The sequence below is a fragment of the Neoarius graeffei genome, chromosome 26 (assembly GCF_027579695.1).
Source record: "Neoarius graeffei isolate fNeoGra1 chromosome 26, fNeoGra1.pri, whole genome shotgun sequence".
Classification (NCBI taxonomy): Eukaryota; Metazoa; Chordata; class Actinopteri; order Siluriformes; family Ariidae; genus Neoarius; species Neoarius graeffei.
Window position 1 is genome coordinate 56,812,732 of NC_083594.1, and position 13,134 is coordinate 56,825,865.

At 41.4% G+C, this 13,134-nt stretch overlaps 1 protein-coding gene across 1 annotated transcript; it reads right to left on the bottom strand.

The window, feature by feature from the left end:
• Window positions 1–11,463: 11,463 nt before the first annotated feature.
• Window positions 11,464–12,912, bottom strand: LOC132874235 (uncharacterized). Its single transcript, XM_060910224.1, has 3 exons — window positions 12,589–12,912; window positions 12,354–12,452; window positions 11,464–12,231 (listed from the first exon to the last, which is right to left on the bottom strand). Exons 1-3 carry the CDS (start codon window positions 12,649–12,651, stop codon window positions 11,464–11,466), a joined length of 930 nt encoding a protein of 309 aa, XP_060766207.1. The 5' UTR covers window positions 12,652–12,912.
• Between the last annotated feature and the right edge of the window lie 222 nt (window positions 12,913–13,134).

Here is a 13,134-nt window from a genome sequence, read left to right on the forward strand (position 1 = left end):
GGAGCTGTCCTCCTCCAGCTTGATGCTGATGACATTGAACATCCTGTTTCTTATTTTTCTAAGAAATTTAGCCTTCCGCAGTGGTCGTATTCGACCATAGAGAAGGAGGCACTAGCCCTGGTCCTTGCTGTACAACATTTTGAGGTTTATTTGGGTGCCTCAAAGAATATCGTTGTCTATACCGACCATGACCCGTTGAAGTTTATCTGGCGCATGCGTAATTCAAACCAACGGCTCATGCGGTGGTGTTTGATATTGCAACCTTTTAACTTGCAGGTTAAACACATTCGGGGTACGGACAACGTTATAGCGGACGCTTTGTCCAGAATGCCTTAGTGGTGTCTTTTACGGTATACCCGTATGATTTTTTTTTTTCTTACAATAATTAAATATTGTTATTTTAATAATGTTTAAAATGAAAAGTTGAATGGATATATATCCGTATGATTTTTGTTTTGGTGTTTGGTAATGTGTGGTGTGTATATATGTATGCGTATGTATATATGAACCATTACGTGTTTTGTTTGTTTTATTGTGCTTATGTTTGTGCCATACACCTCTTCTCGTTGTGGACGTGGTGCATGTGCACGTTTTTTTTTTTTTTTTGCACTTAATTATGTTTGTGTCTTGCACCCGACCTGTTTGTGAACGTGGTGTATGACGTTTTTTTGTGTTAGTAATTTGGGGACTATGTCACCAACTTAGTGGGGAGGTGTTACGTCCTCCTACCACTAGGGGCCCCCAGTACTTTTTTTGTATGGTTGCTGCACTTAATTGTTTTACAGGTGGTTGGTGTGGAGCCAATGATGTCTCCTCTATAAATGCTAGGGTGGGAGCCTAAAGACTCTCTCTCTCCTTGGGGGTTGGTTCCACACCCATTTGATGCCTGCTTGTTTCTCTTTTGTGGTTGGTTTCCCCTTTTGTATGTAGTTTAATTCTTTGTTGGTTGTTCCTTGGTTTGTTTTGTTATTATTTGACAATAAAATACCTCTAGATTTCAATGAGCCCTGTGACTTTTTGTCATAGATGTTACACTGCTACATCTGTTTGTAACAGGGACGTTAGCAGGGTTTCACCAATACGTCACCTGTCCTACACGCCATGCGAAAACTCTAGACCTATGCTTTGGCTCTGTTAAGGGGGCTTACAAATGTGTTGCTGGCCCTCCGCTTGGATCATCGGATCATAACCTTATTCATCTCCTACCATTATACAGAACTGTATTGCAACGAGAGCGGCGGGTGACGCGGAATGTGGATATCTGGAACAGTGACAGTTCTCTTGCCCTTCAGGGCTGTTTCGACTGCACTGATTGGCCAGTGTTCCAAGATTCTGCTGACTGTATACACGAACTTACCAATGTGGTGTGCAGCTATATTACATTCTGTAAAGACACGGTGATTCCCTCAAGTGAAGTCAGGTTTTACCCTAACAGTAAACCATGGGTCTCACCTGAACTGAAAAACTTGATAAACCAAAGAAATTATGCTTTTAACTGTGGTGAGGTGGTTAAGGTTAGAGAGCTGCGGAAAATGATCAGAGCAGAAGTCAAGAAAGCTAAAATTTAAATACAAAGACAAATTAGAAGCTGAATTCAACAGTAATAATTCTAGAGTTGCTTGGGATGGTATGAGGAAAATGACTGGCTGTTTTAAGAAGGGGAACAGGGGGGTAGCTCTGGATGGTTTTGACTCACATAAGTGTCTTGCTGATAGTCTGAATGATTTTTATTTAAGATTTGACAAGTATAATTTTATGGATCAGGTCGATAATTTGAGACAGCTGACTAAGACCTCCTCCAATAATAATGCCATTAGCTCAAATCTTGTAGTGAGGCTATTCAAACACACTAACAGCAGGAAGAGCCCTGGCCCTGATCTGATATGTGGTAAGCTGCTTAAGACCTGTGCAGTGCAGCTGGGGCTAATTTTTCACAGCATTTTTATGAAATCTCTGGATGAGCAGAAGATACCTGTAATTTGGAAACATGCCACTGTCGTCCCTGTCTCAAAGTGCCCAAATCCCAAAACCCTGAATGATTTTAGACCTGTTGCTCTTACTACTTTGGTGATGGTGTTTGAGAAGGTGGTAAAGCAGGTGATACAGGTACAGGGGTCATTGGATCCCATGCAGTTTGCATATAGAGCAGGGAGAGGTGTTGAAGATGCTACTTTGACACTGCTGAACTGCCTCTTTCACCATCTTGAGACCCCCACAGCCCATGCAAGACTTTTGTTCATTGACTTTTCATCTGCTTTTAACACAATACAGCCTCATCTGCTTGCAGAGAAACTTCTTTGAGTTTAAGCTGGATTTTAATATTGTTGGATGGATTTTAGATTTTATGACACAGAGGACACAATGTGTTAGAGTAAATGGTGTACTCTCTGAAAAAAGCTGTTCTTCCTCTGGATCCCCCCAAGGATGTTCTTTTTCCTCTTCTGTACATACTGTGCACAAACAACTGCAGAAGTCAGTATGACAACAGAAAGATTATTAAATTTGCAGATGACTCTGTTATAGTCGGTCTGTTGAAGGGGGGAGTAGCAGAGCATGGTCAGGTGGTCAATGACTTTGTCAGTTGGTGTGAAGACTCGTACCTTGAACTCAACATGACCAAAACCAAGGACATGGTTATTGATTTTAGAAAATCGGCACCTATCCCTAAGCCCACTGAGATAGGGGGTGTGGGTGCAATCAGTTAATTATTGATATTAAGTGATCAATCTCGTTAAATCAGTCTCATTAAGTTTTGAAGGTCAATAATTAAAATGAATCAATCCCATTGAATCGTTTAATTTGACTCGTTTGAATTGAATCATACCATAGAATCACTCTCATTTGAAGTGAATTGTTCAGTGAATCGTTCAGTGAATCATTTAGGGAATTGTTCAATGAATCATTTAGGGAATCGTTCAATGAATCATTTAGGGAATCATACCATTAATCCTGGATAAATTACCAAACAGCTAGATTATGGTATATTTCCAAATTATTACAATCACTTACCATATTACATAACTTTTATATATGCACCCTTTTAAATTCGAGGGACATTGGGGACTTCATATTATTGTTGTTCACACAAATAAACAGTTTGTTTAATAAATGAATTTATTATACAAAGATAAAAAGATAAAAATAATAAATCAATATATACAAGCAGTGAGGTGTGTGTGTGTGTGTGTGTGTGTGTGTGTAGGACTTGACCATGTGTTTAGCCACGTGTAGCTAACTACACGTGGTGGAGGCCTAGCTTGTTGGTAGCTAAACAAAAGAATGTTATCTAAACAGAACAAAGGATTAGCTCTGTGTTTAGCCTTGTGTTGCTAGTGTGAGTTTGCTAAAGGCCCTATGGCCTAGCTAAAGTGTGTTTGTTAGGCCTGGTGAGGCCTACTGAGCACGTGTTGCTAAAGACAAGGGTATTAGCCGTAGCTAACTAAAAGCTAACTTGTGGATTTCTAGCTGAGGTGTGGTTTATCAGGCCTGATGGCCTGCTGAGCACATGGTAGGCCTTGATTAGCTTTGTGTTGCTAAGCAGACAAAAGGGAAGCTGTAGCTAACCCACTAGCTCATAACCATACTGAATCCACTGAAATCTTAATGACATCAAGATGTATAATAATGAAATTATAATGTTAGTAAGAATAAAAAAGAGAAGCATGCGCAGCCTATCTATTAAACAATTGAGAGAACATAGAACCGAAATAAATCAACACGCTGCGTGTCTAACAGTGTAACAGATAAACCTGGGTTTAAATTCACACTATTTCAATAAAAGCAAATTCCTAAGACTATCCAAATTATGCCCAAATGCCAAAATCTTACTTAATCCTGCCTTTAGCAAGATATGAAGAACTATTCGTCGGTGTAGTCTCGGGCCTCGCCGTGGGAGCACGTGAGCCGCTCGTGATGGAGGCGTAGAAACTTTCTGGTCCAGCGGAGCACTTGGGTGGTTCCCGTGGAAAGCAGAGGATTCTTGGTCCGAACCTCAGCGTTCGTGAGGAAAAGTCTCTGATCAGAATAAGATGCACAGCGCTTTTGAGTTAAAAAGGATTCAATCGCTTCTTAACTTTTAACTGCCTGGGCTGCAGTCGTGACGTCACTTCTAATGCAAGTAAACCGGTTCTAACTCAGGTTGAGTTTAAAGATCGCGCGACTCTAGAGTTTACCTTTGCCAAGGGTAAGAAAGAAAATCGCGCTGAGTGATGGATCTTGCAAGAAAGAAGACGTCTTTTTGGGGTGGAGAGCGCGCCTCTTTATACGTCCAGATTCATCGGAAGCCAGACGTGAGAGACCAAGATGGAAGCGTTGTCCCATTGTTTTATGTTTCCTTGTATGATGACGTAGATGATCCCGCCCACGCGTGACGTAGGTCACACGGAAGTGGACTGGGAATTGTAGTTCTGACACAAGATGGCGGCATGATACCTACAGGGGGGTGGATATTGAACAGGTGGAAAGCTATAAATACCTTGGGACTGTCTTAGACAGTGACTTGTGCTTTCAGCCAAATTCAGAGGCCATGTATAAAAAGGTCCAGCAGTGTCTCTATTTTTTAAGAAAAATGAACACTTTTAATGTATGTACTAAAATGATGTCTTTGTTTTACAAATCTTTTATCCAATCGGTCCTGTCTTTTTCTATTATTGTGTGGTTTGGTAACCTAAAACTTGCTGAACGCAACAAGCTGGGTAGACTTGTTACTGTTGCGGGGAAGGTCATAGGGGAGAAGCAGACTCCCCTTTGTGAACTGTTTAATCGCCATGTTCTCAGGAAGGCACTTTCAATCATAGACTGTGTTGATCACCCTCTCTATGGGGAGTTTGAACTTCTGCCCTCAGGCAGAAGATTTAGAGTTCCCACCAATAGGTACAAATGCTCATTTGTTTGCACAGCCATAAACATGTTGAATTTGCACAAATAATGCTTCCTCCTGCACTTTCTGCATTTTTTGCACATTGGACTCCTGGACTGGACTACTCTCCGTGTTTTGATTTTGTTTTGATCTTATTTTTTTAACCTCTTATCCTTTTATCTGTTTTATTCATATTTTGTGTATTGATCTCGGTCTATATGGTTGGGGGCCTTATGTCTACGTGCCTACCTGTATCCCTGTTTTTATGTTTTTATTATCTGGTTGTCTGTGTTTTTAAATACCTGCTACAAACTAATTTCCCCTTTGGGGACAAATAAATTAACTTGAACTTGTTTTACTGGCTTTTTATAATAAAATATGGATACAGGGAGTTATCCCAAAAGCTTGGAAGGAATTCATTGTCATTCCTATTAAGAAGCCTGGTAAAGACCCGCAACTCCCAGGTAACTATAGACCGATAGCTCTAACCTCTCAGATGGGTATGGAGAAAATGATAAATGACAGGATGATGTATGTAATTGAGTTTAAAGGCCTGGTACAAAATTACCAGAGTGGATTTAGAAAGGGTCGAAGCACAATGGACTCATTGGTGGTCTTAGAAGATGTAAGAAGAAGAGCACAGGCAAACAAAGACTGTTGTAGCAGTTTTCTTTGATATAGAAAAGGCTTACGACATGATGTGGAAGGAGGGTCTACTGATAAGGTTACATACCATGGGTTTTAGGGGAAGGGTGCTCAACTGGGTTAGGGATTTCCTGACGGATAGAACCATGATGAAGATAAATGGAGTGACTAGTCAGAAGTACATGACTGAAAATGGTATTCCACAAGGAAGCATTGTCAGCCCTATGCTGTTCTCTATTATGATTAATGGGATTTTTAATGAAGTTGAGAGTCAGGTGGGGGTAGCCTTATTTGCAGATGACGGGGCACTTTGGAAAAGAGGGAGAAACACTGAGTTTGTGTATAAAAAGATTCAACAAGCTGTTACCGCAGTGTATAAATGGGCCATTCGATGGGGTTTCAGGATTTCAGTACAAAAAACTATGATTTTTTCCAGGAAAAAGGTTATGGAGGATGTAAAAGTCACAGTATCAGGTCATGAGCTGGAAAGAGTTGAATCGTTTAAATACCTGGGCATATGATTTGACCAAAGACTGACATGGACAGTGCACATTGAAAATATGATTGGTAGAAGATGCAAAAGAGTTCTTAATGTGATGAGGTGTTTACGCGGAATAGAGTGGGGAGCAAGTAGACATGCTTTAAGGACCGTCTATACAGGATTAATAAGGTCTGTGTTGGATTATGGGTGTTATATATGGGTCAGCAGTTAAATCAATGCTGAATAAGCTAGATGTGGTTCAGAACCAAGCTTTAAGGTTGTGTTGTGGTGCTATGAAGACCACTCCAGTGGCTGCAATACAAGTTGAAATGGGAGAAATGCCCCTTAACCTCAGAAGGGAGCAGTTAGCGTTGGTATACTGGGCTAATCTGAAAGGCCACACTGATGATCACATGAGCCAGTCTGCTTTACTGCCTTGCCAAGAGCGGTTGAATGACCGAATAAGTAGTTATGGTTAGACGATCAATGATGGAGTGAGAGATATGAGGATCACTGATGTGAAAATGAGTCCCACAGTGTCATTGCCAGCTGTACCTCCATGGGTCATTGAAGAGGTGCCTACTGACTTTCAACTTTTAGAAGACAAGCAAAGTACGGAAATAGATAAGCATAGGGTGCAGTGGTATCTACAGTAGAAGCCATTCATTTGTTTGCCTGTTTCCATGCCCGCACTATGCTTGGTCCGTGCGAGGGCCGTGCCCGTATCGTAATCCTCCACACATGACGTGTTGATGAAGCCTGGACTGGCAACGCCCCTTAAAAAACACAGCTGCAATACCATTTTTTTCCACGGGGAGGAGCAGTGATTTGTGAAGTTGCATTGACAAGCCAGATCAACGTTTCTGAAGAGGATGGCAATAAACCAGAGTTTAAGTCCCGTTGAAAGAAGTGCAGTTTTCTCGCTTACAGTACCATGTCCAAAACCTGACTTGAGCTGAGGCGATATTACGCCAATACGGCGCATTGCTCTAAACGTTGGTGGTATATCTGGGTTGTTATTCGTTTGTTCAATAATGCTGATTTGTTTACACTGAGTCCCGATGATTAACTATGCAATATTAGTTAGCTGTACGGCCTTGTAATGTCTGTCATTCATTTGTTATAACAGACAGACAGTTGACGTGGATTATTCAGGCATCGCGTGGGGAAAACAATACGAACATAAACACTTCTCAAAACATCCACTTCAACATGTTCCAGGTTTCCTACAAAACTGGCATGACTTTCCCTTTGTGTTGGGCAATGTATCAACATCGGGTTATTTGAGCTGTTGCTCATTTTATTGGTGACTGTTTGCCTACATCTGGCGCTGCGCATACTGTACTGTATGTGGAGTACAACGGTAAAATAATGTGTTCTTACTTCCCTTTTCTGTTTGCGCATTCCCATTATATTCACCAGTTATTTCATTTTATTAAATGCGGATTGATTTTGTCATTACTGTACTGTATGTCACACGAAGTTTACTCCGAGCTAAGCTGGCAATTTAGAAGCACTTCTCCATAAGCAAACGGAGAGAGGGGAGGGGCGCTGCACAGATGCAGCTGTGCGTATTCTGATTAATGCAAGAACAAGATAAGTACTGTAACAGTAAATAGCTGCAGCTGGCTCCTGCTGGGGCTCAGCGCTTGCACTGGCTATGTTTCTGTTTTCATCTTTAAAAAATCTTTATCTCAAACAATCTCAACAATCATAGCTTGCTACTGGTAACATCATAATAATCTACAGCACAATTTGTCTGTTTCTTAGCACAGGGTGCAGCAGGGTGTCCTGGGAAAGTGAAGTGTGTACAGTAGCTGGCTGACGAGACAGCAGCAAGACCACTAAAGTCCGCAACGCGACTGCTTTTCACTAACCTGGAATGAGCGAAACATTACGTGCTCACTGGTTGATGTCACTCCAAATCTATATACAGTATAATCTGAAACCATTTCGCATTGAGCGTCAAGAATACCGATTTTAACTTTGTAACATTTTGTGACAAATTATTCAGAAGGTGGCCATGAGCACACCAGAATCTGCGGTCTTCGCTGGTTACGAAGTTGCATTATTGCTGTCCTGGCCAGAGTGTTGTGGCCACAGCCACTGCTCAAAGTCTTGTGTACAAGCAAATATAATATTCGCTTTTTTTTTTTTTTCAAATGACGGCCGAGAGATCCGGGGCTATTCCCGGGAGATGAAGTTGCAAAACTGTGCAATAGACACGTTTTCATGCCAATAGTTATTTGCATTTACATGCTTAGGCTACAGTTTTTATCTCCTACAGGAAGTGAGTCAACGATGGATATCATATTTTAATGATGGAAAAAATAAACAGAAAGAACGTGATCTCGAATCTCCTGTGTTTTTATTGGTGGGTGAGGAAGGAAGACCGATCAGGAAAGCCTAATATAACGGCGTAATCCTACTGCAGCGGTGCAAACCGGACGTCTCCTTTTCTTTGACTTGGAAGAGCTGATTTTTCAGGCATGTTCCTGTAGTTTCCTGCGATGCAGCCGAAAATCAGCCCTTCCTAGCGAGACACATTGTACTGTATTAGACAAGAATGGGACAGCATTCCCATTTCTAAATTTGAGAAACTTGTCTCCTCAGTACCCAGACGGTTGCAGACTGTTGTATAGAGCTAGTGTGCTACACAAAGGAAATATTACAATTGCTGCCATAGCTCCCTAACTGTTTAGACAAAAATGCTGGTACTGTACAGTACATTGCCTGCCCCCATGTTATTCGCTACTTGATAAAAAAAACAACAGGGAAGTCTGTCACGTCCAGAAGCAGAGCCGGCCCGTGGCATAGGCAATATAGGCAAATGCTAAGGGCGCTGCGTCCATCCAGGGGCGCAGAAACGGGGGGAGAAAAATTATGACTTCCACTATTCTGAAAACGAGTCAGCATTATAATGTCTTAGCCTAATTTAATTGTACAGCAAAGCATGTAGTCAGGGTGCGATTTGTCAAAAAAAGCGGGGTGGGGTGTGGTGGTGGTTGTTAATCATGAAACAATAAGCGCTCAAGTGCGCATCTGCGGCTATTCTCTGTTTTGGCCATGTAATAGCCTAAGTGTTGTTGGCTAAAGAGTGTTTTTGCATTACGTAGATACAGTAACTGACATAGATCTGTTGCTTGTTTTGAATATGGCTGCACTTGGAGCAGTCTGTCGGTGTCGTTGAGCAGTCTGGGCTGAAGTAAAGGTCTTTTATGCACCGAACACGTTTCGCAGCGAGATATTCCAATGGTGCCTGGCACCTTTTTTTTTTTTTTTTTTTTTTTTAATAAAACAAAGTTGCTTTGTTGATCTGTGTTCTCATTAAAATGACAGTTTAGCAGCTCATTCAAGCAACCATGTTGCGAAGAGCTTCCTGGAGGAAAATATAATAAACGCGTTGAAAACAAGAAACAATCTCAGTGCGTCAAGACTGCAGGGAAACGAAACAAGCACTCAGATGTGTTCTCTTTACCAGCGCCGGCGATTGCCTAGAGCGCAGTGTGCCCAGGGGCGCCAAGGGCGACCAAAACCCCACCAAAAAGGAGGGATGGAGTTATTGAATGGAGATGTTACCAAGTGCATCAGTGGTGTTCAGTACAGTGTTTTCAACCACTGTGCTGCCGAACTCTAGTACCGCGGAACACTAGTGTGCCGTGAGAGATCACCAAGTGTACCGTGGGAAATTATAGAATGACTGTATATTGTAAATATTGGCAACAGCGTTTTAGTTTCAGTCAACATTTTCTATTGGTGATGTGCCTTGAGATTTTTTTCATTGAAAAAAGTGCGCCCTGGCTCATGAAAGGTTGAAAACCTTTTTTTACAACACCTCTGATGCGGCTGGGGATGTAGAAATACTGTACGCGCTCCTTACCTCTGCTGTTACACTACCTGTGACAGTACTGTAGCTGCTGCTGAAAGAAGCTTTTCAAAATTAAAACTGCTGAAGACATACAGTACTTAAGGTCAACAATGAGTCAAGAACGTCTGAATGGGCTTGCTGTAATGAGCATCAACCAAGAGATCTCAAGAGAAATATCATTTGATGATATTATCAAGGAATTTGCCATTAGGAAGACCAGACGAGTCCCATTGTAATGTTACTTCAATAACAAAGTAATACAGTAATAGCACTTTTGTTTGAAAATACAGCCCATTGATGTCCTAACAGGGTGCTTAAGTTTGCACAATTTAGAATTGTAGAATTTTTTATTCATTTAATTTGTTAATTCTTCAGAGATGACTTAACTTTTAATAGCAAAAAAGAAACTAAAAACAATTTCTTGTTTATTGTCCATGCACTACACTTTGAACAGGGTGCGGAAGAGTTTTTGCCCATTATATGGAGATATGTATTGAATTTGTGTGGTCATTTTACTTTGTGACACTTTATGTGAATAATGATTAACAATAATAACAATAATGAAAAAGATAAAAATGACTTCTTGTTTATTGTCCATGCACTGTACATTGTTTAAAAGTAATAGAATAGAGTGATTAGATTAAAGTGTTATTTAGATGTTATTAGAGGGTTTTTTTTTTTTGGGGGGGGGCGCTAAAACTCAATCTCGCCTAGGGCAGCCAAAGAGCCGGCCCTGGTTGTGTTGAACACAACACATTTCTAAAATACAGAACGAACGTGAATTTTTCAAATTATGAGGCATGAGCGACGAACATGAAGATGAATGAAACATGAACGAAACGTTCATGTTGATTCGAGTGAAATTAGTGCCTGAAATTAGTTTCTGACTGATTCAGGGGCGTGTCGTAATGGAAGCCAGGGGAATCCTGGCTTACTCGAAAATTTAAAATTACAATAACAAACGAACATATTCATTGATCAAATACGTCAAGTAGGCCTACGTTATAGAAATATAGAAAATATACGCAACATTGCTTGCATTACGACTGCACATATTCACTTCTCTAAACATTTAACTCATTTCTCATGCCTTTTTCACTGAAAACATGATAAAGTAATGGACTGCAATTAATATTTGGCTCTACTACCTTGCATTCCGGGGTAACAAAGACTGTGCAGATCAGGATATCCAGATCAAGATATATTTTTTACTGCTTTGCTTTGATTATGAAGACATACAGTATGGTTTTTCACCTTGATGCGGTTTTTCACCTCCACCACCATACGACAACATTTTGAACCCATCCACTCTTGAAAAAAGATAGTTATCCATATTTGTGTAGGCGTTATACTGCCCTTTGGCATAACTACCTGCACTGGTGTTATTTCATCAGCTATGTTCCTAATGTCTTAGACTACAGGCTTTTATTATGAACGACAGTAGAAAGGTGTTTTCATTTGTGCATTTTATTAGCTACAGTAGTGCAAACTTGACAACAAAATTGGAACGGGAAAAAGGTATAAAAATGGTTGATGTCACTGGGGGGACATGTGTGCAAAAGCACTTTTCGTTTTCACAAGACAAGTACTGTAGCCTAAAAAACCAAGATGTCAGTGGCCAATTCGTTCCGCCTCAGGGTCTACTTTTCGGGGGCTTCGCAGTCTTTCGTTGATCCGGTTTCGGATTTTGACCCAGTTTTCCGGAGACAAATCAGGAAAACGTTCTGTGGTTAATTGATGCACTTTTTTCTTTAGATTGTGCGGCAAGGTGGCCTTGCCTTGTGACCCACTCCAATTAACCATTTTCCCCCACCGCTGATACTCTTCGAATGGCGTCAGAGCCATGAACACATTCGCGGCATAAATGTCTGGCCTGTGCTGGCCTCTTTGTTGGCTCTGCCTGAACAGGTAATCGTCTCGCTCAGCAGAGAGGACCCTGAGCTCAATGTCCGGCAGGGGAGTTCCAGCCGGGACCCTGGGTCCAAGGGTTGATGGGGTGGCGTTGAAAGTCAATTGCCGTCTAGCACTAGCAGTTGTGTGCGGTGCTGGTGGTTGTGCTAGTGTGGCCTGGTGAGCTGTGGGCTGCGCTGCCGTGGCCTGGTGAGCTGTGAGCTGCGCTGCCGCAGGTGGGGGGTTAACCAGCCGCTGCAGAAGTTCCTCCACCTTCTTGAAGCGTTCCTCTGCCTTTGCACGGTCCTCCACTGCCTTGTTAAGATGTTCCTCCACAGCCTTTCTAAACTGCTTCTCCACCTCCAATTCTCTTGACACTGTCTTCAAGCGATTGTCCATGTCATTTAGTTGCTTTTTCATAATCCTAATCTCTTCCTTGTAAAGTCCAGAGCAGCCTGTTCTGCCGCCGGCTGTTGCCACTGTCACAGCCTAAATGAAAATGATAGATGTGAGTCACAATTCATAAACATTAAAAGATAGGCCTATAAATTATATGCACAATGGCTTCATTAGGGTCATTTATTTGGATGGTCTTAACTCAGACAACTTACCGATTTCTTCCTTACAAGGCGCACTTTGGATTTTGCAGGCGTGCTAGCTGGCTTAGCAGACCCCCGTTTTTTGGCAGCGTGTTGCAAGGGCTGCGCTGTCTAGAATAAGCAAAGCAATATTTAGTTTAGAATAGCATAGGCTACTGGAGTCCTGGATGTCCTAAACTGGATGTTTTTTTTAACTAGAAACTAGAATTTTTTTGCAGTGCATAGAAAGTTGCGCACATGAACTTACTTTGGATACAAGACGTTTTGGTCTGTCGACAGTCCGTGCCATGTAGAACGCAGCAGTCTCCATTGTCACCAAAGAAATGTGTTGTCCTATATGAAAATGCTGAAAAAAATCAAATGTGCAACGTCTTGCTATTTATTACACATGGACAGGTTTTGTGGGAGGTCCAGCTTGAGGTGACAATGGTCTGGAATGTGAACATTTAGTGGGGGATTCCAGCCTAACGAGCTGTATGCATTACAAAAGGCGAGCTGAATTCAAGAACACGTCCTCAACAAAGAAAACAAATTTTAAAACGATACATGAAAATGGGATTCCTGACGAGCTTTATGCCTTACAAAAGGTGCTGAATTCAAGAACACGTCTTTTAACAATGAATGTGTAAACAGCTAAATCAATTTTTAGAAAGATACATGAAAATGGGATTCAATGCCATGAGTTAATCTGTAGGCAAGTCGAGAATCTTCACAGAGGGGGTATATTTCTTACGCATATCGGAATCAATGTAACACGCCCAATAATGACAGAATAAAGGGTGTGTAGCCTTTA